At 50.0% G+C, this 25,477-nt stretch overlaps 2 protein-coding genes and 1 long non-coding RNA gene across 6 annotated transcripts; 2 read left to right on the forward strand and 1 right to left on the reverse strand.

Moving 5' to 3' along the window:
- On the reverse strand, positions 1-20,711 carry LOC125097958 (uncharacterized). Its single transcript, XR_007126666.1, has 4 exons — positions 20,456-20,711; positions 15,534-15,601; positions 3,961-4,034; positions 1-1,550 (listed from the first exon to the last, which is right to left on the reverse strand). It is a non-coding gene; the product is annotated as an uncharacterized LOC125097958 (long non-coding RNA).
- On the forward strand, positions 2,813-10,515 carry SELENBP1 (selenium binding protein 1). Its single transcript, XM_047726230.1, has 12 exons — positions 2,813-2,903; positions 5,370-5,426; positions 5,603-5,715; positions 5,974-6,159; positions 6,692-6,812; positions 7,925-8,107; positions 8,377-8,555; positions 9,001-9,079; positions 9,172-9,293; positions 9,555-9,647; positions 9,824-9,942; positions 10,123-10,515. Exons 1-12 carry the CDS (start codon positions 2,900-2,902, stop codon positions 10,283-10,285), a joined length of 1,419 nt encoding a protein of 472 aa, XP_047582186.1. The 5' UTR covers positions 2,813-2,899; the 3' UTR covers positions 10,286-10,515.
- RFX5 (regulatory factor X5) lies at positions 20,306-25,477 on the forward strand. Of its 4 annotated transcripts, none has more exons than XM_047726225.1 (10): positions 20,306-20,433; positions 21,276-21,404; positions 21,666-21,699; positions 22,132-22,214; positions 22,477-22,596; positions 22,794-22,913; positions 23,052-23,133; positions 23,393-23,594; positions 23,836-23,936; positions 24,079-25,477. In XM_047726225.1, exons 2-10 carry the CDS (start codon positions 21,289-21,291, stop codon positions 25,090-25,092), a joined length of 1,872 nt encoding a protein of 623 aa, XP_047582181.1. In that variant the 5' UTR covers positions 20,306-20,433; positions 21,276-21,288; the 3' UTR covers positions 25,093-25,477. The 4 variants fall into 4 exon arrangements, with proteins under 4 accessions (XP_047582181.1, XP_047582185.1, XP_047582183.1 ...); XM_047726227.1 differs by having other exon boundaries at positions 20,395-20,493; XM_047726228.1 differs by lacking the exon at positions 20,306-20,433 and adding an exon at positions 21,150-21,171.

Raw genomic sequence — 25,477 nt, forward strand, 5'->3', positions numbered from 1 at the left:
ACATTTTTAACATTTTGATTCTTGGAGACTCCAGCTTCATCATCTCCTCCCCCTTCCCTTCTCTGGTTTTAATCCTTCCTTCCTCCCTTGGCCATCTTACCAAACGGTGGTCTCAGGACCTGTTTCAAGAGGTCCAAAGAAATCTGGCTGAGGCCGGAAGGGAAAGGAGGGAACCTGCAGCAGGGCTCCATGCCCCCAAGGCTGCAAGAATCCATTTTCTGTCTGTGGAGATGGAGCAGAGCCAAAGTTCAATTACATAACCACCTGGCTATTCAGCGGTTAGCCTGATAACCTGCCTCCTCTAATATTTACTGAGCTTTTCTAGAACTTGAAAGAGCAGGAAGGAGCATGGGCTGCACCCAGCCTTCTTTGCAGTGGCCGTGCCCAGTATCAGGATTGTGTACAGCCTCCTGGGACAAACAGACCTGGGCTGAGGTCCCACCTCCCCAGGGCCAGCCCAGAGTGGGAAGCTCAGGTCTCTCCCCATATCCCTTTGTGTGAATCTGGGAGTCAGCCAGCTCTGGTTGGACTCTGGTTGGCTAGGAAAGGGCAAATCAGATAGAGAAAGGAGCCCTTAAGTTCCTGAGAAGCAACATTTGGGATGCTCAGGCCACAAGGAGGCTGACCGGGGTGGCCCACTATGGGAGCAAAGACGCCAGGGGTCATGGACACCACTATTACCAGCCTGAGTCCTCTCCCAGGACTGCCTCCACCCATAGCCCTAATTCAGACAACTCTTCCCAAGCACCTTGCAGGCTCTGGAGGAAACCTCCTGGGAGGAAGCAGCAGGTAGAGGCTAGGGTCCCATGCAGGAGCCGTCGAACACGCCAGGTCCAAGGTCAGGGCATGCAGAGCTGGCAGTTCAGGACGAAACGGTGCTTTGCAATTCTTGTCTAGGACCAGCAAAATCACAGCTTCTTTGGAGGTAACAGCTGAGGGACTTTGGATGAGAGGGTGAACATGGGCTTTCTTTCTCTTTCAAATCTTGGATGTTGGTCTACTTCAAGCCCCAAAGCAGGAAAGTGGAAGAGGTATGAGATGAGACCTCAGGAGGAGGGGGAGGAGGCCAGAGGGGTGGGCTTAAGGCAGGGTAAGTGGAGGCCACCAGCAGACGAAGAAGGAAGCTAGCAGAGGCGAAGAAGCAGCCATGACGGGTGGCCCACGGGGGGACAGCTGCCTCCACAGGGTCATCTGTGGCACATGCCTGGCCAATGGTGCCCTGGTGAGGATGTAGCGTTAGGAAAAAGCCAGGAGAGGTTGAGTGTTACTGGGGAGCAGGGGGTAAGGGAGCCTCCCTGCCCCGGGCAGCCACGTAACCTCCTCCTGCGTGAGCCCCCTCATCCAGGGGAAGGAGGAGGACAGATCCCCATCATACAGCAGCCCCGTTTTGTTCTCCTTCCTTCCACTCCAGTTTGGGAAGTCCATGGATCTTTCCGCCGGCGGTCTGAAGACCAAAATTTGTCCCTTTCACTAGCCAATAAAAACTTCACCCCATAGCTTTCATCCAAGGAGATGAAAGTGGCTTCTGAAGACACAGAGTCAGCAGGTACCTAGAAGAGGGGGGCAAGGTCACCCTTGTCAGGCAGCCAGCTTGCAGGAAGAGGGGTGGCCCTTGGCTTCGAGATGAAGGACTACTGGGGACCCTTTAACCCCAGCTTCTCTGGATGAGGGCAGCCCCAGGGAGAGCTGACAGATCAGGCCTCAACCCTGCCTTGGTTCTTCAGTGAGCAGTTACCATTTGCCCGGAGGCCATCCCACATCCCTGGGACACTATCCTAGCAGGCTCAGCAGCCCTGGCCAGCACCAAATCCTCCTTCTTTCCTGGATGATTGGAGAGTTTTGTGACTCATCACAGGCCAGTGAGGGACAGTGGCACCCCTCTGGGCTGCCCTGGGGCCTTGCTCTCCACCTTGGGAGCTGCTGAGGTGCCAAGCGGAGAGATGAGGGTGGGGAGGATTCCACTTCCACCTCCCAAGATTGATGAGGGTAACAGATGGGGATGCCAGCCACTGCCAACTTCCCTTCTACTTCAGAGCTCAAGGGGAATACATGAATGTGGAGACATGGGAAGACATGGGTGAGCAGTTGAGGATGGGTAAGATTGTACCTTTTGGCCTGTGGATGTCTGGAACGGGAGGGTAATTTTAGGAAAGAGCTGACCCTGCCTGTGGATAATAGCAGATGGGCCCAGGGCCCTGAGTGCCCCTCCATAGCAAGAAACAGATCCAAGTCCAGAGGAGAGCCTCTAGATGCAGGAACACCTGCACGCCTAGGCTCACAGGAGCACCACAGACACGCACTCCCATGCACACACGCACAGACCCACATGGCATAAACATTCTGGCAGGCACAGACTCACATAGGTGCACACAGACGTGCCCAAGTCCAGACACACAGGAACACTCCCACTGGCACATTTTCACACACAGAGAGACACAGGCACACACCCAGGGGCTACGCACAGGTATACAAGACCATGCGGCCCCACAAAGTCCATGTGCCCAGGCACCCACAAAAGAGATGCATGCACAGGCCCAGCACATATCTCCCTGTGCACAGGCCTCTGTATGGGCGCGTGCATGCACACACACACACACACACACGCACACGCACACGCGCACACACACACACACACACACACACACAGTAACTCAAACGCCAGCCTTGGAAGGAGGGAGCCGACTGTGTGAGAGTCCTAGTCAGCTGCCCTTGATCTTTCCCTTTTTTGCTCTGGGCTGTAGCCCAAGCCCGCCCCCTACTCCACCCCGCCCCTGACTGGTTGTATAAATTCCTTCCCTTTGCCCCTTTCCAGCACAGCCTACTTGGACGCCTGCGTAGCAGCCCGGTCTCTGCTCCCTCCCGGCAGGCCGGTCAGGATCACAGCATAGCAGCAAGCAGCATGGGTAAGGAGGGGGCCTCCTGGCAACCCAGTACCACCATCCTGCTGCCCACAATACAGGGACTGACAGAAAAGCTGGGTGGGGAGAAGCTAGTTAGGGGACGCACTGTCCCCACCCCTACCCCTGCATTTCCCACTTCAGCCAAAGTTTCTAGAGCTGCAAGGAGAGGAGGGTGGGTGGCCCTGGACCCCCACGTGGGTTCACACTGCAGCCTGGAGCCAGGGGCCTTTCTGCAGCTGGGAAAATCTGGTAGGGGTGGAAGAATACGTAAGGAGAACCTCTTGTCCCTGGCTGTCACTGGAGGTGAAAGATAATCCTCATTCCAGCCCTGGGCCAGATTTTTACTCCAGAAAGTAGGAAACCCAGGCCTTTGGGGCCAGTTCACTCTCTAACCACCTTGAATCCCCTTGAAAGGGAATCAGAGCCCACACACTCTCACTGTTCCAGTACCTCCCACCTTCCCAGTCCCCAAAGTCCCCCTATTCGCTGTCCTCTGGCTCCCAGATGTCAGGCTGAGGAAGAATTTGGGTCTGCTTGGGATTATCGATGTCTTTGTCCCTTGCATCTGACTCCTGGACTGGCAGAATACCTAGCAGCCAGCCTGACACTGGGAAGACCCAGTGAGCTTCCCCTGGGTTCATCTCAAATCCAAATGTGTTCAGAGATCTTGCTTGAGGTGCTTAGGACAAGGAGGGTGCTTCCCAGCAAGCACATCGATGCTCCTAGGGACCTGGGGTTGCACAGGGCCTGAAACACCGGGAGTGGGGTGGGGAGGGGACGATGACTCAACCAGCAACACCACTCTCACACCTTCTGTCTTTGTTCCGCTTTGTGGGTTTCGAGTCTCTGTCTTGAGTCTTGGAGTTTTGAATCTTCTGTGTCCAGTGACCTCCTTCCTCTTCCCCCTTGCCCTCTGTGCCAGGCCCTGGCACAAGTCCCCTTAACTGTTTTGGACTGGACCTCTTACCCTACCCCATCCACCCCAGCCCTCTCTTGGGGCACCAACTACGAGCCCAGGATTTCTGTACCCCCACCCCCTCGCTTTCTGGCACAGCCCTACCCATATTTATACAGTGCTTCTCCTTTACAAAAGTTCTTCGTGAATACCTTGGCTTATTTGACCTTCGTAGTCACCTAGAAAAGAAGGTGAGATATGATTACCCCCTTTCAGCCAAAGAAAAGGAGAAAGTGAAGAGAGCAGGTATCAGATCTGGACCTTGAAACTAGGTTTCTGCACTCCAAAACGCTGTTGCTATTTCTTGGCCTCCTGTCACTTGGCTGCCCTGAGTAGAGGACCTGGTTTCCTGGCTGAGGGCTTGAGCCCAGGCTCCTGGGGAGAGTTGACTCCTAGCTCCTCCTGCCTCCCCCTGCCTCCACACCTGCGGCCCCCCCAGGCCCCCCCAGTCGACAGGGCCGTGGCTAGACTGTCCCTGAGCCAGGACAGGGAGGCAGCGCCCGGTCCTGTGATCTCCACTCCGGGATTTCCTCCAGCCTGCCGCTCCCTCTGGGCTATTCCTCAGCTCTTCCTCCTGGTCTGACCCCAAACCCTTAGGCTGAGGCCCAGTCCCTTGAGCCCCCAGCTGACTTTGGTCCGGTAGAGCTCTGTGCCTTCTGTTGCCAGACTTAAGGGACAAGGAGGGCCACACCCTACAGCTCTGCTGGGTGGGCCTCTGAGCCCCCCAGAGGTGCACCAAACACAGATAAAGGAAGTGGGCTAACGGGTAGGGGTACAAACTGGTCTGAGGACATCCAGGTGGTAACAGCCCTACGTCCTTGAACTTCAGCCTCCTGTTCCCTACCAGACCTTTAGCTAAGTCACCCAGGTTCTGGCCAGCGGCCTGGGGTCAGGACCCAGAAGGGAGAAAAACAGGAAGTGTCCCCGGTCTGGGTAGAGATACTGTCTGCGACAGAGTCGAAAAGGTACCACCCTTGCTAGCTGGGGGACAGCCGGAGCTGACGGGCTCTGATCAAGTCCAACGCAGTACACTTGACTGCACCTTCCTGTTTACTGCTCCTAAAAGCCCACTGTGGTGTTCTTATTACCTTCTTTTTACACTCCGTGTGGAAGTGGGTTAAGTAACTTGCCCAAGCGCCCATGGCTGGTTAGTGAGCAGCTGGGCCTGGGGAACAAGTTGTCATGGTAACCGCTATATGCTCAGCCTCTGCTGCACTCACCCTTGTCCTGCCGTCCCCTGGGTCCTGCTTGAGTGTCTGTCCATCCTCAGGTCCTACCTGTGCAGCTCTTTCGGCCACAGGCACACACACACACACTCACTCTCTCTCTCTCTCTCAGCAGAGCTTTCAGGGGCAGGGAGATGGGTGGTTGTGATGGGACCAGAGTTGACACACGACCTGGGACAGCCTGTCTGCCTCTGCCAGCCGGTGGCGGCACATGGGTGATGGCAAATGGGGAAGGAGCCCTCACCCTCCAGAAAGTGGTCCAACCAACATGCCCCATTGTTTCCATAGCTACAAAATGCGGGAAGTGTGGACCCGGCTACCCTACCCCTCTGGAGGCCATGAAAGGTCAGTGGGCAATATCTGAGAGCCCCCCGGAAAGGAATTCTACAAGCCAGTACCTTCTACTGATTCCACGGCTAGTGGGGGTGGGAGCCCTGAGACCTCAGCCTTGGGCACACCCAGTGCCGCCCCTATCATTCCTCTCCACCTGCCATCCCCACTAACTGCTTGCTACCCTTCAGGACCCAGGGAGGAGATTGTCTACCTGCCCTGTATTTACCGAAACACTGGCATTGAGGCCCCGGATTATCTGGCCACTGTGGACATTGACCCCAAGTCTCCCCAGTATTGCCAGGTGAGGTGGAGCTCCGGCACTGGCGGGCCCTAAGACCCTTCCTCCAGCCCTGGCCCCAGCGAGGCCCTTTCCCAGCTCCAGCATTGTGTACCCTCCTTTGGGTGTGACTGTAGATTGTGTTCACTGCCCAAGGGAGCCCCTGAGGTCCAGGGCAGTGATGAATTCCCGCCTGTGCAGTACTGCGAAGCCCAAGTGGATCCAGCGATCCCAGATGCATGGTCTGGGTGAGCACCAGCCCTCCCCCATCTCCCCTCGCAGGTCATCCACCGGCTGCCCATGCCCAACCTGAAGGATGAGCTCCATCACTCGGGATGGAACACCTGCAGCAGCTGCTTCGGGGACAGCACCAAGTCACGAGACAAGCTGATGCTGCCCTGTCTCATGTCCTCCCGTATCTATGTGGTGGATGTGGGCTCCAATCCCCGGGCCCCGAAGCTACACAAGGTATGACCCTGCCTTTGTTGGTGAGGGACCCGGAGGTGGGGGCTGGGGGAGGTGGGCAGTGGAAGGGTGGGCGTAGCTTTTTGGTTTGTTTGTTTGTTTTCATTTTCCCTCCCTTAAGCAGAAGCCTCCAATCCTTCCTTTCAACAAGTTGTTGAGTACCTTCTTTGTGCCAGGCACTCACTGCTGGCTGCTGGTGCTACATGCTGGCTGCTGGTGCTACAAAGTTAACGCTGGCAATGGCCGGGAGAAGCTTCTGGTCTCAGCTTCTGGTCTCACAGGGCTATGAGACAGGGGGAGAGAGAGAAGTCACTGCTTTCTGCCTGCAGAGTTAGCGGTCTCTCAGACTCTCCCTTGCTGCTCTGCAGAAGCTTCCAGATTGAATCTCTGCCCTAGTCCCACTGGGAAAATTGGGTCCATGTCTTGAAGGAAAAGAAGGTTGGGTCAGCAGACAGGAGTAGGGGAATGGGGGAGTCGTGGGCAGGTCCCCCCCGGCCCTGGGAGATTTCTGATGCCATTCCTTATCCTTCTCCAGGTCATTGAGGCTGAGGACATCCATGCCAAGTGTGGCCTGGGCTACGTCCACACCAGCCACTGCCTGGCTAGTGGGGAGGTGATGGTCAGCTCCCTGGGAGACCCCAAAGGCAATGGCAAAGGTATCTGCTGGCACTGTAGGCACACCTGTGGGGAGAAGAGATCCCAAGCTGGGGGAGGGATAGAATGACCTTCCAGGGAGAACTAGAGGGCTGGGTCTCCTCCAAAATTTAAACCATTGTCAATTAACTTCAGTTGTTCCCATTATTTCTATGAAGATGAAACCTGACACTTGGAAGTTATAGTCAGAACAGCCCACCGTGAGGAATGTGGGCACAGACCTGGCCCCAGAAAAAGGCATACATTTGATGTCAGCCTTTATGAATTCAGGAGCAAGTCTCACGGCCCTTGGGATCCTGCATCTTCACATTTGCTCTCTCATTTATGGTAGAATTAGGACTGATACAAAATGTCTGCTACGTGCCAAATACAGCCTCTGAGGGAGCCACTACCAGGATCTCTGGTCTCCAGATCAGAAAGCGGGGCACAGATTGATAAATATCTTACCCAAAGTCACAGCTAGTGAGTTGTGGGTGGAACTCCAACCCAGGAATCCAGATCCAGCTGCGTCTTCATCACATGCCAGGCTGCTTCCCTCCAAACCTTACCCATTTTTGTCAGCGTCCTCCATCTGATCAGAGCGGAATATCAGCTACTTCTCAGAGACCGGAGGAACGTGACACTCCTAGATTCAGTAACACTGAGGAGTTGACATCTAGTTGTATTTGCAAAGAGTTGCCCAAGTGTCATAACAAGGGAAACTATGTTGGGCATTCACGTTGAATGAGAAGTAAATATAATTTGCCTGCTCTAAAAAAGAAAAAAAAATGTAGTGAGTGGAATGCAGCCTAGACTCTGGGAGGAACCCCACATAGAATGGGAGGCTGGGCAAGAGAAGCACGGGGTGCTGAGTCCCAGGCTCTTGGCTCAAGAGGACAGAAAATTTCCCCTAGGAAGGGGATGAAATTGATGGCGGTAGGGGTACCAGAGTAAGTCCCCACCTCCCACCCGGTCTTCTGGGTGGGACCCTCTGGACACCTGAATTGAAGGAACTAGCAAATCCAGTGGGAGGAAAGGGCACCTGGCAATGGACTTGGAGCCTCTTGGACATGCCTCAAGGTGGGTGACGGTAGCATCTCTATTGCCTCTACCTGCCACTTCCTTCCCTGCTCAGGGGGTTTTGTGCTGCTGGATGGAGAGACATTTGAGGTGAAGGGGACGTGGGAACGGCCTGGGGGAGCCGCACCTATGGGCTATGACTTCTGGTACCAGCCTCGACACAATGTCATGATCAGCACTGAATGGGCGGCTCCCAATGTCTTTCGAGATGGCTTCAACCCCGCTGATGTAGAGGCAGGTAAGAATCCCCTCCAGAGGCCGGCTGGAGCCTGGGCATGCACACTGCTCCTGTCTGCTTGGAAACCCCTCTCCGGGCCTCTTCCTCCTATGAACCCGACTCTTGGGGTGATGGTATAGGATTGTGCCAAGTACTCTGACTTGCTTAGGCGTCTTTCTAATCCCTCCAGCCGGTTTTTCCACTTTCTGCCGGGGGCTGTGTGGGGGGTTTTGCCCACTGCCCCCTGCCCTGATCCTGAGCCCACCCTCTGGCCCCGTCCCCCACCCCAGGGCTGTATGGTAGCCACATACACGTGTGGGACTGGCAGCGCCATGAGATCGTGCAGACCCTGCCTTTGCAGGATGGGCTCATCCCCCTGGAGGTCCGCTTCCTGCACAACCCCGATGCAGCCCAGGGCTTCGTGGGCTGTGCCCTCAGCTCCACCATCCAGCGCTTCTACAAGAATCAGGTGACATGTGTCCTCAGGCCCTCTCCTCCCATCAGTCCCAGGTTGTACCAATGCTAGTCTTCCAGAACCACGAGGTACCCCTCTCTCTAGACCTGGGCCCCTCTGCCTGGCTCTGCTAGCCCAAATTATCCAGGAACAAAATCCAAGGCCACCTGCTCTATCTCGCTTCTCTCCTAAACCCTCAAGTCCCATTTATTTGTTCAAAAATTATTTGTGAGTTTCTACAGTAGGCACTGTACTGAGTGCTGGGAATGCAGTAGAGAAGCCGACATCATCCCTATGTTAAGAGGCCCATGTGGGCTTAGACCCTGGTGGTAGGAAAACCCTGAATCTGCTGTCTCCCTGTAGACAGTGGGCTCTGGAAAGACCCAGCTCCAACCTCAGCCCCCCAATCTCCCAAGCTCACCTCTCTGCCTCCTCACCCCACCCCCACCTACCAATACAGGGAGGTACTTGGTCTGTGGAGAAGGTGATCCAGGTGCCCCCCAAGAAAGTGAAAGGCTGGCTGCTGCCCGAAATGCCAAGTGAGTGCCCAGGGGAGGGTGGAAATCAGGAAGGGACTCCTGGCTTGGGGAACGAGAGTCCTTAAAGCCTTGGTACCACACCCCCACCCCAGGCCTGATCACGGACATCCTGCTGTCCCTGGATGACCGCTTCCTCTACTTCAGCAACTGGCTGCATGGGGACCTGCGACAGTATGACATCTCTGACCCACATAGGCCCCGCCTCACGGGACAGGTGGGGTGCTAACAGAATGAGGAGCCAGAAGGAGGGCGGAAGAAGAAGTCTGGGGATGAGGGAGAGGGTATGAAGTGGCTGAAGGATGTTAAAGGAGGTGGAGGGAGAACAAAAATGGGAGGCTGGGGGGTGGCGCAGCCCAGGACTATGGGGAGCTGTGGCTACCCGCGGGGAGTGGGGAACATGGGGCTAGCTGTTCTTTCTGCGGTGTCCTCACCTCCCACCATTATCCTCCCTTATGCTCTGGATCTCCCCACCCAGCTCTTCCTTGGGGGCAGCATCGTTAAGGGAGGGCCTGTGCAAGTGCTGGAGGACCAGGAGCTGAAATGCCCGCCAGAGCCGCTGGTAGTCAAGGTGAGGAGCTACCTCCCCTCGACCTCCCCCTGGAAGCCCCCTCCTCGCAGCCCCCATCCGGGCTCATTGGACCCTCAGATCCATGCTGGGGAACTATGGGGTGGGGGGGCATACTCCATGATCCCCCTCCAAGGACCCATGTGTTGCCATGGGGTTGACCCCCTGGTTTTCCCAAGGGGAAACGGGTACCTGGAGGCCCCCAGATGATTCAGCTTAGCCTAGACGGGAAGCGTCTCTATGTCACCACGTCGCTGTACAGTGCCTGGGACAAACAGTTTTACCCCGATCTCATCAGGTGAGAAGCAAACAGCTTGGGCTTCCCTCCCTCTTGTTCCTCTCCCAGAAGACTCCTTGGGCTGCTTCCACCCTACAGGCCCTGCTCCTTCCTTAGGACCTAGCCCAGCATCACAGACTCTTGGGGGAAGGGGATGGGCCACCTGTGACCTCTCTCTTTTCCCCTCCCTGTTCCCACCAGGGAAGGCTCCGTGATGCTGCAGATCGATGTAGACACAGTAAAGGGAGGCCTGAAGTTGAACCCCAACTTCCTCGTGGACTTTGGGAAGGAGCCTCTAGGCCCAGCCCTGGCCCATGAGCTCCGCTACCCTGGGGGTGACTGCAGCTCTGACATTTGGCTCTGAAGTCTAGCCCTGGTAGCCACTCCTTATCTGAGCCCTCATTTCTTCAGAGACCTGGCTTTGTTCTGCTCCTTTTTGGCCCCCAAACCTGTCCCACAAAAGCCAAACCTGAGGCTGCTGGAATGTGTTGAGTAGTGTCTTCTCTTACAGATCACTGCTGTGTGTTGCTCCCTGGCTGTTTTTATATGAGCTCTTGGACATTATTTGGCCAAGAAATAAACTGGTGAACCTAGTGATCACCTCATCTCTGGGGGCACTTCTCTTCTGCTGACCCTTCGTATCTTGCATAGGAAAGTCCTGGAGAGTACTCCAGGGGAGGGGTGCCTGGGTGGCTCAGTCGGTTAAGTGTCTGCCTTCGGCTCTGGTCATGACGCCAGGGTCCTAGGACTGAGCCCTGTATCAGGCTCCCTGCTCTGCGGGAAGTCTGCTTCTCCCTCTCCCACTCCTTCCCACTTGTGCTATCTCAAATAAATAGGTAAAAATCTTAAAAAAAAAAAAAGAGTACTCTAGGGGAGTGCCTAGTTTATACTAGTGATGACAACATGATGCTAAGGGTGCTCTGATCTCTCCTTTATGGCCAGACAGAATGTGGAGCTCTGGGAGATTGTTGTCACAAAGAGACCTGGGAGGAGAGAGTGTCAATTGGTGTTCCTAAACTTTACTATTTTTTAAATCCATGCTTTCTTTCAATGAATGTAAAATTTCACCCACCACCCCCAGGAGAGTGTAGTGTGTCCCCTCACACACAAGGGACACTCCAGACCCCTGACATGGATGGTGCAATCTGCGGACGAGAGTACTGGGAGAACATAGAGCTGTCAGGAGGTTAGGCCTGTCACCTCCCTTCTGGAAGACAGGAATATGACCAGGCAGGAGGGCCGGGAACGTCAAGGTGAACCAATCCAACAGACTGGGCCTGGCCCTCTTGTGTCCAGACCTGGACGGTGTTTTAGGACCTTGCCCAAAGCAGAAATGTCTCCTTTTTCTACAATAGGTCTTTATTCTTCATGGAAGGAATGAGATGGGAGTGTCAGGAACCTAAGAGATAAAAGCTAGGCAGTTATTCTATTGAATCCTTTACGCCTCACCCAAAACAATACCAAGCAACATTCAGGTATCAGCCTATGTTCTCTGCCTTCCACAAAGGTGTCTTGTTTGAATCAATGAATGAATGAATGAGTGAATTTTTAAAAGTTATTTTGTTTAAACATTGGAAGAGTCTAGGACTCCCAAGATGGTCAAGGCATCCCCAGAGTGGAACACACTTCTTTCCTTTGGGGTCTCTAAATATGCTCCTTGAAAGATCTACCTCCACTTAGTCCTGATTCCATCACCCTGCCTTACCTGCCATTTGGGCCAGGTTATCACATCCTTTGGAAAGTCGCCTTCACTGACTCCCCAGGGTAGGGGCCTCCTGCACTTAACCTCAGCATGCACATATGTGTCGTTATACTGTAATTCCCTGTTTATTCCCAATACCTGGCTTGCATAGCACACAGCATGCTCTAATGACTAAATGAATATAAAGGAAGTGTGTGGGATGAGTGAGTTACAGCGAGCCTTGGGATGTAGTGGGTCTTACCAGATGTTTCTCTCCTCAATTTCTTCCCTGTCCTTTTCAATAACCAAACTGCTTCAGAAAGAAAAAAGGATCCTATAGTTCTACATCATTTCCAAATATTTCTAAAACCTTAAAATTCCATTCGACCAAATGAACCCCAAACACTTAACATACCAGAAAGCAAGAAAACTATGAAGACTATAGGGGTTATGTCTAAAGGACATGGGCAAAAGCCTGATATCTAGAGTACATGAAAAAATCCCAAAATTCAACAGTAAAAACCCAAAAATTCCAATTTGAACATGAGCAGAACACATGAACAGACATTACACCAAAGAGGATATAAAGATGGCAAGTAAGCACATGAAAAGATAACCAACATCACTGGCCACTAGGGAAATTAAAACCTGTGATACCACTACACACCTATCAGGATGGCTAAAATAGAAAATAGTGATAATACAAAATGTTGGCAAATGTGGAAAGACTGGATTGTTCATACATTGCTGGTGGAAATATAAAATGGTATAGCCATTCTGGAAAATACTTGGGCAGTCCCTTATAAAGACCAAATATGCAGGGGGAGAGCTAAGATGGTGGCATAGTGGGAAGAACCTAGGCTTGCTTGCCTTGTCCCTTGAACACAGCTAGATAGCTATCAAATCATTCTGAATACCCAAGAACCGGACCTGAGGACTGAGGGAACAAACTGCACAGCTAGAGGGACAGAAGAGGCCACATCGAGGAAGAAGTAAGCAAAGTCACCTTAAAAGACAAAATAACCCTCAGGCTTGAGCAAAAAAATATAAAAAAATTAAAAATGACCCAGCAATTAACTTTTAGGCATATATCCCAGAAAATGTATGTTCACACAAAAACCTGTATAGAGTTGTTCATAGCAGCTTAACTCATAATAGCTCCAAACTGGAAACCATCCAAATGTCTTTCAGCGGATTCATGGCTAAACTGCTATATTCATACCATGAACTATAACACTCAGCAATAAAGAGGAACTAACTACTGGTACACACAGCAATCTGGATGAATCTCAAGGGAATTATGCTGAGGGAGGGGACCCAATCTCAAAAGGTTACATGTAGTATGATTCAATTTATAGAACATTCATGAAATAACAAAAGTATAGGTTTGGAGGGGCACCTGGGTAGCCCCTCCCCTCCTAAAGGAAATAAATATTAAAAAAAAATTTTTTTAAGTATAGAAATGGGGCGCCTGGATGGCTCAGTTGGTTAAGCCTCTACCTTCAGCTCAGGTCATGATCTCAGGGTCCTGGGATCAAGTCCCACATCAGGCTCTCTGCTCAGCAGGGAGCCTGCTTCCCCCTCTCTCTCTGCTTGCCTCTCTGCCTACTTGTGATCTCTCTCTCTGTCAAATAAAGAAATAAAATATTTTTTAAAAAAGTATGGAACTGGAGAATAGATCAGTGCTTGCCAGGGCTTAAGGTTGGCACTGGGCAAGGGGGGTTGTCTATAAAAGTATACACAGAGGATCCTTGTAGTGATGAAACTGGTGTGTAGTTTGACTGAAATGATGGTTACACACACCTACAATATGATAAAAAATTGTATGATAAATATACATACACATACATGTAAGTGAGTGTGTACAAAGCTGGTGAAACCTGAGTAAATTTGATCATTGTATCAATGTCAGTCAGTTTCCTGGTTCTGATATTGTGCTGTGGTTACAAAAGGTATACCATCAGGGCAAACTGGGTGAAGGGTTCATGAACTCTCTCAGTATTATTTCTTGCAACTACACGTGAATCCACAATTCTCTCCAAAGAAAAAAAATATCACGTGAGTCAACTTGAAGGAGCTTCCACTGGCCAAAGATAGAACAATTTGAGTTTCAAAAAGAATAATTGGGGGTGCCTGGGTGTTGGTTAAGCATCTGCCTTCAGCTGGTGTCATGATCCCAGGGTCCTGGGATCAAGGCCAGTTTCAGGCTCCCTGCTCAGCGGGGAGTCTGCTTCTCCCTCTGCATGCTCTGCCTGCCACTCTCCCTGCCTGTGCTCTCTCCCTGACAAATAAATAAATAAAATCTTTAAAAAAAAAAAAAAGAGTCCTTATTTCTTGGCCATACTGAAGTATTTACATGAAAACTAAATTATATACAGGTGTACTGATATAATGAGTGTCTCCATTAAAATGACCTAGAGCGATGAGTTGGAGAATGGAAGAGATGCAGATAAAACAAGATTGATGAGACATTAATAATCCTTAAAGCAGGGGGCGCCTGAGTGGCTCAGTGGGTTAAGCCTCTGCCTTTGGCTCAGGTCATGATCTCAGGGTCCTGGGATCGAGCCCGCATCAGGCTCTCTGCTCAGTGGGGAGCCTGCTTACCCCCTTCTCTCTGCCTGCTTGTGATCTCTCTCTCTCTGTCAAATAAATAAAATCTTTTAAAAAATAATTCTTAAAGCAGAATATTAGGTATATGCATGCAGGGCATTATATTCTTCCTTCTCCTTTTGTATGTTTGAAAATTTTTCATAATAAAAACTTTAAAAAAAATACTATTCACCTGTATCCTGGTCCTGGTTTCATTTCACTACTTCTGATCCTTCATCACTGAAACAGACACTCCAAAAAGAAGAGAGTCCCTCCTTTCCCAGATACCACAGGCACCAGCAGTATGTGACCCAAACTTCCCTAATTCCTGCCGTACCTATTCTGATCCATCTCTGTTGTACACACACAGATTCCTCCCCATACCCCAGCCCCAGGCTAGAGGAGTATAAAGAGCAAAACTGAGCTTACTGTGCCAAAGTCTAGTGTGGCACTAGCTGCTTCTTCTAACACCATGGTCACCTCCACAAGTTGGTTTAGGACACTATCCAGAAAGTTCTAGAGAGTTTCCTGAGCTCAGGGACATCCCCAGAAAAGCTGTAGCCCCTGTCCCCATGACAAAGGATTGACAGAGTCTTGGAAAGTGTCTACCCATCACTGGTCCTTTTAGCATGGTTATCCCTCCCGCCATTGCGATTGGGTAAGTCTTTAAGGATAACCTCAGGTAATTGCATTTATCCCAGGAATTATTGAGGATCACTCTCCTTGCATCTTCCAAGCATTGGATTGCCCCACTCCATGTCCTAAATATCTGCTTTTGGCCATTCTCTGGCACACCATTAGGAGTCCCTTTCCTGACTTACTGATTGTTAAGGCCTAGCAAACTCTCTGATCTAAACACTACCTGACTTAGAGGAATATGTACAACAGTATGTTAAGTAAACAAATTAAGTTGCAGAGTTATATATATAAGAGAATAGTATAATCCCCATTTTTAAGAAAAAATTGAACAAAAACTTCTGGTTAGGTGGACTTGTGTTTGTATGAACAGGGAAATGGGCATGGAGGATACTTACCAGAAATGTTAGAGGGGTAGAGGATTGATTTTTTAGGAAACCTATAAGCTGTTTTTAAAACTAACCTGGAAAAGTAAATTCATAGTGTTTTAGTTATCTCTTGCTATGTAACAAACCACCCCCAAAACTTAGTGGCTTAAAGCAATGGCAACACTACTTTTGTTCACAAATCTGTAATTTGGACAGGGCTCTATGGGAACTCTGTTTGGTGTCAGCTGGAGCAGCTTAAAGACTAGAGGCTAGAATTGTCCGATGGCTCACTCACTCACAAGCCCAGTGATTGATGCTGGCTGTCACCAGCAACCTACACATGACCTTTCCATGTGGCTGCTTGGCCTCCTAACAACATCGTGGCTGGGTTCCAAGGGTGAGTGTCCTGAGAGAGAGCAAAGAGGAAACTGTATCTCTTATTCTAACCCAGACTTGGAAGTCATACAGCATCACTTCCACTGCATTCCATTCACTGAGATAGTTACAAAGACCTTCTGGGCTTCAAGGGGACAGGAAATAGATTCCATCTCTTGATGGGGAAGTGGCAAAGTTCTGGAATAGTCTGTGAAACCAGAAATACTTTTGTGGCCACATGTGAAAAATACAATCTTCTATATGTAGAAACTCATAATGGAAAATTCCAGCATCAGACATCAAAACACAATTACATCAATTAAAACAGTGTGGGGGGTGCCTGGGCGGCTCAGTGGGTTAAGCCTCTGCCTTCGGCTCAGGTCATGATCTCAGGGTCCTGGGATGGAGTCCCGCATCAGGCGCTCTGCTCAGCAGGGAACCTGTTCCTCCTCTTTCTCTCTCTGCCTGCCTCTCTGCCTACTTGTGATCTCTCTCTGTCAAATAAATAAATAAAATCTTAAAAAAAAAACAAAACAGTGTGGGGTGGGGGTGCTGGGTGACTCAGTCGTTAAGCATCTGCCTTCTGCTCAGGTTGTGATCCCAGGGTTCTGGGATCGAGCCCCACATTGGGCTCCCTGCTCTGCAGGAAACCTGCTTCTCCCTCTCCCACTCCACCTGCTTGTGTTCTCTCTCTCGCTGTGACTCTCTCTGTCAAATAAATAAATAAAATCTTAAAAAGAAAAAACAAAACAAAACAGTATGGGGTAGAGGAATGGATAAATAGAATCAACAGGAGAGCAGAAGGTCCAGAAACAGACCCAACTATAAAAGGGAACTTAGCATATGATGAAAGTATGAAAGGAAACAACTATAATAAGAAGGAAGTGAGGGGCACCTGGCTGACTCAGTCAGTGGAGCTGACTCTTGATTTTTAGGTTATGAGTTCAAGCCCTACATTGGTTGTAGCTATTACTTAAAAAAAGTATTTTTTTTTTAAAAGAAGGAAATGATAAATATTTTGAAAAGACTGGCCAAAAAAAGAAAAGAAAAGACAGGCCATCCATTTGGAAAACAAACAAATTAAATTAGATCTTATAGAAGACGTTATTGAGGGGCACCTGGGTGGCTCAGTCGTTAGGGTCTGCCTTCGGCTCAGGTCATGATCCCAGGGTCCTCTGATGGAGCCCTGCATCAGTCTCCCTGCTTCTCCCTCTCCCACACCTCCTGCTGGTATTCCCTCTCTCACTCTCTCTCTCTGTGTCAAATAAATAACATCTTAAAAAAAAAGACATTATTGATTGACTGAACAACCATTCCCAGAACTTTTCCCCTTGTTCACCAGAAGTAACTTATATCTTTAATTTTATGGTAATAATTCTATTACTTTTACTCTTTTTTTTTTTAAAGATTTTTATTTATTTATTTGACAGAGAGAAATCACAAGTAGGCAGAGAGGCAGGCAGAGAGAGAGAGGAGGAAGCAGGCTCCCTGCTGAGCAGAAAGCCCGATGCGGGGCTCGAACCCAGGACCTGGGATCATGACCTGAGCCGAAGGCAGCGGCTTAACCCACTGAGCCACCCAGGCGCCCCTTACTTTTACTCTTTACCACATATGTATTTATCCATAAACAATATATTGTTCAGTTTTGCCTGCCATTAAATATTTGTAAATTGCATTGCACTATGTGTTTTCTTCTGTTATAGTTCTTTCACTGTTTCTAAAGTTCATCTGTGTATATGTATGTAGCTGTGGCTCATTCATTCCCACTGCCCTATGACATTCCATCATATAAAGAAACCACAGCTTATCACTCTGCTCCTGATCGACATTGGGATTTCCAGTTTTTGCTAATGCACACAGTGAGACCATAAACCTTACTGCCTCTATCTTCAGGGCATGTCTGTAGGAGTAGGATTGTTGAATCATAGAATATTCACATATTCAACATTATCAAGTAATTCCAAATTCTTTTCCAAAATTATAGCAAATTGCATCCCCATCAGCAGTGGGTGAGGGCTCCAGTTGGCTCACAGCCCTGTTAGCTCTCAGCACTGCCAGACTTTGTAATTGTTGCCAATTTAGTGGGTATGAAATGGTATCTCATTGTGGTTTTAACTTGCATTTTCTTGATTACTATAGAGAGAACAACTTTTCATATGTTTACGAGCCATTTCTGCTTCTTTTATGAAATTCCTGTTGATTTCCTCTGCCCATTTCTCTAGTTGGGTGTTTATCTTTTCATTTGTAGAAGGCCTTTATAAATTCCACGTGATAATCCTTTGTCAGTTATGTGTCTTGAAAATATCTTCTTCCAGTCTGTGCTTCGATTTTATACTCTTTTCATAGTGCTTTTTATTTATTTATTTATTTATTTATTTGACAGATAGAGATCACAAGTAGGCAGAGAGGCAGGCAGAGAGAGAGAGGAGGAAGCAGGCTCCCTGCTGAGCAGAGAGCCCGATGTGGGGCTCGATCCCAGGACCCCGGGACCATGACCTGAGCCGAAGGCAGAGGCTTTAACCCACTGAGCCACCCAGGCGCCCTCATAGTGCTTTTTAAAGTAAATTTAGGTTTTTAATATTAATTATCTAAATTTATCAATATTGTCTTTCATGGTTTGTTTTCTTGTGTTTAAGAATTCACTCCCAATAGGCATTGTACAATAGTTTCTAGAGCATATTCTGAATCCAGAATATGGATTCCCTCACTTACTGTGTAACACTGGGCAAATTATTAACCTCTCAATGGCTTTGTCTTCTCATCTGTAAAATAGGGATAATCACAGTACTTCTCTGACAGAGTTGCTATGAGATAAAGTGGCAAAAATTTGTGAGGTCTTTAGAGAAATCCTCACCACATATTAAACTCTAGATAAATACTTGCTGTTATTGTGGTGATGTTTATCAGATCATTTTTATTGTTACTCCTCAGGGCAAGGTACATTATACCTTATTCAGCGCTATATACCCCCCCCCCCCGCCCGCTCTTAACACAATGCTTGGCATAAATGAATGCTTGCCTGTTTTTCCCTTCTTGAGCCTTTCACCCCATGCAACCTCACCTTCTTACAGTGCTGTCAAAATAAAGTCCCTTACATAGCTATGATAGCTTTTCTCCCTTTACTGAAGTTTCCATTTATTCCCTGCCACCTGCAAATTCCTAAACCGGCATAATTTATCCCAATCTCTTTTTCTAATCAAAGTGCCCTATATCTCCCTTCATACCAAACAGTGGTGGTTGGGGGTATCTTTCCATCAGTCTGTACCTACATTTGTGTATTAGTATCTACAAGTATGTATACACCCAGTCTAGGGCAGTATTCAAGAGAATGGGCTCTGAAGGCAGACTGCCTGTCTTTGGATCCTGATTCTAGCACTTACTACACATGTAACTGTGGACAAGTCCCTTCATCTCTGGGAATCTCAGTTTCTTTGCCTGTAAAGCAGAAACAATAACTACCTATTTCAAAGAGCTGCCATGAGCATTAAATGAGGTAGATGTTCAGCATTCAGGACGGTGTCTAGCACACAGTAAACACCAATAAATTTTTGCTGTTATTAGAAAACCTTCTTGCCAGTATATCCTTATTCCCCCAAACTCTACAATTCCTTGGGTTCTCCTTGTATCCACAGAAGCCAGTTGCAGGTAATTAGAGGCTATCAAGATCAAAGTTGACCAGATCTGCGGTGTTGCGGTCCTCTTTACAAAAGTACACTGATGATGAGACTAGAGGATGTATTAGAAGTCAGGACTGCAAATATACTTTTAGGTGTCACAAATACACATTTAGGTGTTGTGCAAAGCAAAATATATCCACTCAAAGAATGTTAACCTGCAGTCCCTGACCTCTGAAATCAGATGCAAAACTTGGCCTGCGTATGCATTTTTCATGGCAAAGGGTTCATTGCTTTCATTGGATTCATGACCTAAAAAAAAAATCCTTAACGAAAAGGATTAAGAACCCATGACCTATACAGGACAATGTTTTCTAAGAGCAAAGAGTTCCTGTGAGCATCCAGCACCCCCTGGGGGTGTCAGTCAAAATTCCAATGTTCGCTGAGTGCAGAACTGTGGGGATCCAGATACATTAGCAACTCTGTGGAAGGACGTAAAGTATCCACGGAAACCCAGAAACGCTTGGCGTTTTAACTAAATGTGGTCCAGCTGCGGAGGTTTTGAGGCCTCCATCAGAGAGGAACGTAAGCCTGTGTTTACAGATTTGTTGTGGAGTGCCAGTGTGCCGTGATGACGGCGGGGGGTGGGGGGTACGGCGGGGGGTGGGGGTGGGGCGAGGGTGGAGTGCTCAAGTTGTTTTTCATCAAAAGGAGGTTATGTGAGCTTACAGCGAAACTCCATCACTACTACCCATAATTTTCTAGCCTTTTTTTTTTTTTTAATCATCCGTTGATTTTCTTCCAGTAGCTCTGACGACCGAAGGCAAAACAGAAACCCGGAAGGAGAGGGCAAGGAAAAGAAAGCTCCAAAGGGAGCCCTAGCGTCCGGTCTTTCGTCCTGCGGTCCCTTTAAGAGAAGAATCTCTTGGGACCGGCAGTCCCAACCGACCCCAGTTTTAACCGAAACCTAACCCGGACTTCCCCCTCTTCACTCAAATAAGACCAACTTTGGATTTTCCCTCCCCTATTGACCAATCAGAATCTGTTACCAGGCAGACTTTAGCTGCCGCCGGTGCGAGCCCGGCGCCTTCTGTCTCCGGGTGGCAGCAATGACCAATGAGAGAGCAGGTCGTCCGAGTATCTAGGCAGATCGGGACTGTTCCAGCCATTCAGAAAAAAGAAAATAAAGCAACGCACGAGCCCGCTGGGCCAGGACCGTGGGCTGGGCTGGAGTGAAGGTGGCTACGAGGTAGTTTCTCTTTCTCCCTTACCTTTATTGTTGCTTGTGTTGGAAGGCGACTGTTCAAAGGTAGGGAGGGGGCAGTATGAGTTGGGAGAGGAGAGCAGAAAAAGATTTTTGGCTGTATTTTCAACAGCTCCTTCACCCATGTGCACGTGCCCCGAATTTGGGACCCCGTTCCCCCAACCGGGTTTCCTACGCCCAGCCCAGGAGTTCGCCGCCCTGAACCCCCCACCTTGCAGCAACGCGGGACTGATTGCGGGGGAAGGGAAGGAGGTGGGGGTGCGCTTCAGGATGGGAGATTGAGGAAGATGACGTAGGGATCGGCGACGTGGGGAGGGGGAGCGGCGGGGGAAGCCGTGGCGAGATTAAGTAATGAGAACTTGGGCCCGGGTGTTTTCCAGGCTGGAAAGGGCAGAATATGTTCGTATCCTTTCTGACCGCCCAGGAAAATTCAGGCGTGAGGAGTAGCTTAGAAAATTGAAGAACTTTGCTTTGTGGTTGTTATTGTTTTTATTTTGATTATTTTATTATTTTTTTTTTTTAAAGGGGATGAGGGCAGCGGGGTCAGAAGCAGAAATGGACCTGTCTAACGTCGACTTCCGTTCCCCCTATCTCTTCCTTTACAGTTTTCCATATTTAGGAGACTGCAGAAAGGTGGGGCAGATAGAATGGGGATGGCAAAGATCTCTTTGGGTATACGTGGGCATGGAGAAGTAATGGGATAATTTCTAATTTTTGGAGAAGGCAAGTGGTGAAGAAAAAAAAAAACACTGAGGCAATTCAGAGCCCCTGGGGCCTCCAGGGAAAGGGAGGTTAAATTTTCATGCCTGGTCTCCTCTCAATTCTAGCCCTCATGCTGGGATGGCAGAAGATGAACCCGATGCTAAGAGCCCCAAGACTGGGGGAAGGGCCCCCTCAGGTAGTACTGAGGCGGGAGAACCCACCACCCTTCTTCAGAGGCTCCGAGGTACCATTTCGTAAGTACTCATCTCCACCTCCAAATCTTGCTCCAGAACGGTAGCACTTCCTCTGTAGATGAATTGCCTCTCCCTGAGCAAGTGCATTCTTCATGAATGATTCTTCATCATTCCGGAAGATTCACCATTCATGAAAGATTCTCCATCATGGGAATTGTTTCTGAGCACCTATTAAGCATCTCATCCCTCTTCCTCTCCCTAACAATAAGACACCAGAGAAAATCTTGTGTATGACCTCCAGCTTTCTCCTCTTTTCCACAGCAAGGCTGTGCAGAACAAAGTCGAGGGAATCCTGGTAAGTATTTTTGGGCAGAGGGCAATAGAGAGGTAGACTTGCAGGGGAATGAGGATGATGAAGATAGGAGTAACTGAAAGGCCTATGTGGGACAGGCAGTATAGTCTTCCCCGTCAGAAGGTAACTGGCTTTGCAACTCATTGCCAGTTTGACCTTGAGCATCTTACTTCATCTCTCTGTGACCCGTTGTGTAGATGCGCAGTAGGCATGATATCAAAGCAGATCCCTGCTACTCCTCCTCTCAACGAGGTAGCTCACGAGAGCACTCCTTTGCGCACAGTGAACACAGAGCCCCAAATCACTTCTAAGGTCCTTTTTTTAGTCTGACGGTCTCTAAAACAGCTAGACTTTGGGGGAAGGATTAGAAGATCCTATCTTGCATCCTTCTTGGCCTCATTTTTTCTTCTGCCTCTCTCTTCCTCCCTACCTCAGCAAGATGTACAGAAATTCTCAGACAACGACAAGCTGTATCTCTACCTTCAGCTCCCCTCAGGGCCTAGTACTGGAGACAAAAGGTAGGTTTGGTGCTAGAGTTTAAGATAGCAGAGGGTTCTGGTTCTTAAAGGGAGGCTCACTGGGATGGGGCTGGGGTGAATAGGAATCCTCATGACAGCTGCCTTGGTGAGAAGAGTAGTCCCTGTCCTGCCCTGGTTTACCAGGAAAAGCTGGATTCTGGGCAAAGTGATTTGGTCCAGCACTGCTGAAGCGGTGGTCTGGATAGAACCACAACAACCCTTAGGATCTGAGTAAAGCTTGTCCCTTTCACTTCTCTTGCAGCTCAGAGCCAAGTACACTCAGCAATGAGGAGTACATGTATGCCTACAGGTGGATCCGCAACCACCTAGAGGAGCATACTGACACCTGTTTGCCAAAGCAAAGTGTTTATGATGCCTATCGGTGGGTGAATGGGGTGGTGGTGTGTGGGTTGGCGGGCATAGGACTACCCCCTCACCTCTGGAGAGCTCCCTGCCTTGACAGAGTCTGACTTCTTAAAGGGTTTCCCAAACGTGATGCCAGGGACCCTCCGAATCTAACCATGACCTCCCTCTCTGAGTGTCTTCCCACTCTGCATCCCCCCCCAACCACTCACTTAGGAAGTACTGTGAGAGCCTCGCCTGTTGCCGCCCACTCAGCACAGCCAACTTTGGCAAAATCATCAGAGAGATCTTCCCTGACATCAAGGCCCGAAGGCTTGGTGGCCGGGGCCAGTCCAAGTATCCTTGAATGGAGAGGTGGGGTTGGAGGACCCAGGGAAGAAAACTTAGGGTGTGGAGGGCCAGGAGTGGGAACAGCCTAGCCTTCCCACGGGTCTTGGAGATCCCCACTGTTGGCTGCTCTTTAACTTGTCTCAGATATTGCTACAGTGGCATACGAAGGAAGACCTTGGTTTCAATGCCACCCTTGCCTGGACTTGACCTGAAGAGCTCTGACAGTGTAAGTAACAACCAACCCTCCCATCGCACTCTTCTCTCCAAGGTGGAGGGCTGACACAGCCTAGGTCATTCTGCACATAACTTCTGGTTAATAAGATGCCCTTCCACGTACCCTATGGCTCAGGCAGAGGACGAATAGAATTTGTGGGTTTCTGGGATGAGTTACTCCCATCTCCAGTCTAGTCTTAACTAGGGTTGACCCTGGTGTCTGAAGGGGGCCAAATTTGGAGTGTGAGTGGGCATGTCCTTCCCCACTGCAGCCAGAAATGGGCCCAGAAGTAACCCCAGCACCTCGGGATGAGCTGGTGGAGGCAGCCTGCGCTCTGACCTGTGACTGGGCAGAACGGATCCTGAAACGGTCCTTCAGTTCCATCGTTGAGGTTGCCCGCTTCCTGCTGCAGCAGCATCTCATCTCTGCCCGATCCGCGCATGCCCACGTGCTCAAGGCCATGGGGCTCACTGGTGGGTGGAGACCCTCACATGTCCCAAGAAACTCTCAGCCACTTTCAACCTCATAGGCCCTCCCACCTACTCAGTCAGAGACACCTTGCATTTGTCTTCTGTTCCTAGTGACCCTCATGGGAATTGGGATGTGCCTTAGACTGCCTTCTTCCCCCTTCTCCACCCGTCAGTCAGGGTGTCCTTTCTTGGCCATTGTTTCCTCCTCACCCTCGCCCTATTACCTTTTCCCGCACCTCTGCAGAAGACGATGAACATGCCCCTCGGGAGCGGTCATCTAAATCCAAGAATGGTGTGGAGAGCCTAGAAGGTGGAGCCCCTAAGAAACCAGAGAGAGCAGCCCAGGTAAGGAGGTTAAGGCCCCTGATCTTACTGCCCTGGGCTAGGGGCTTGGTATCCCCTTTCCTGTATTTTCTTACCCTCCTGTGTCTGTGTTCACTCCAACATCTAGGCTTCCCACTTACTGTGTCCTCTCTTTACCTTTTAGCCCCCTAGGGAGCTGGAAGCCCGGGTTGGGGCCGGCACCCCTGCACGCGGTGAGCGGAAGAAGAGTGTAGTGGAGAGCCCAGCCCCAGCAGCCAATAACCCACAGGTTAATGCGCTGGTGGCCCGGCTTCCTCTGCTCCTTCCCCGGGCCCCTCGCTCACTTCTTCCGCCAATCAGAGTCTCTCCACCCATCCTGGCCCCCAAGCTTTCTTCAGGCCTGAAAGTGGCTACGTTGCCTTTGCCCAGTAGGGCCGGGGGGCCCCAGGCAGCTATGCCAATCATTAACATGATCTTACCGACTGTTCCTGCTTTGCCTGGATCTGGACCCGGACCCGGACCCGGACCGGGACCTGGGCCTGGGCAAGCTCTGCCTGGGGCGCTCGCTCAGCCGCAGGGCCCAGAGAACAGGGAAGCAGGCATAGGTGGTGACCTGGGACCCCATGACAAGGGTGTCAAGAGGACAGCTGAAGTACCTGTGAGTGAGGCCATTGGGCAAGATCCACCTGCTAAAGCCGCAAAGCTGGATAGAGAGGATACAGGAAGCGATGCCAAAAGAAAACGGGGGCGCCCTCGAAAAAAATCAGGTGGAAGTAAGGAAAGGAACTCCCCCCCTGACAAATCAGCAGCTGCCATGGACTCGGCCCTGTCCCCGAGGTTACTACAGGAGACGTGGGCCTCTGGAGGGGAAAGCAACTCAACTGGAGGGTCAGGGAGGCCAGGGCCAGTGGGAGAGGCTGAGAAAGGAATGGCGCTTGCCCAGGGTCAGGAAGAGGGTGCTGTTGCCAGAGGAGGAAGGGGCCCCAGCTCCCGGCATGCCAAAGAAGCGGAAGATAAAATTCCTCTGGCCACCTCAAAAGTGAGTGTCATCAAGGGCAGTAGAAGCCAAAAGGAAGCTCTTCATTTGTTGAAGGGCGAGGTAGACACCAAAATGCAGGGCAATAACGACTTAAAGGGGCACAGGCTTCAAAATTCCTTATTCCACGAGGGGAAAGACCCCAAAGCAACACCCCCATGATAGGTATGTGGGGGAGAGTGTTTATAAACACACTATCTCTACCTGCCTAGTAGAGGCCCCTCTCTGCACTTGCTTCTCGTTTGGCTCTCCTTTTCCTAAGAGAATTCATTCTCATGTCCAGACAGCTGAGGCACCCTATCTTGCACAGTGTCCAGCTCCTGCTTCTGACCTTTCCAGCTCAATACCCTTGGCTTCAGAGTCACTGATAAATCTGTCGTGACTGTCTTAACCTGGATCTCTGGGCTATTCTGCGGAAAGATAGGGATGGAGTTAAGTATGATGAATGTATAGGCTAGGAATCTTTTGGTTTTAAATCGTAAAAAAAAAAAAAAAAAAAAAAAGAACCACCTAACTCAAACTGACTTAAAAATAAAGACTTACGGGC

Source organism: Lutra lutra, chromosome 4, assembly GCF_902655055.1.
Source record: "Lutra lutra chromosome 4, mLutLut1.2, whole genome shotgun sequence".
In the NCBI taxonomy this organism is placed as follows: Eukaryota; Metazoa; Chordata; class Mammalia; order Carnivora; family Mustelidae; genus Lutra; species Lutra lutra.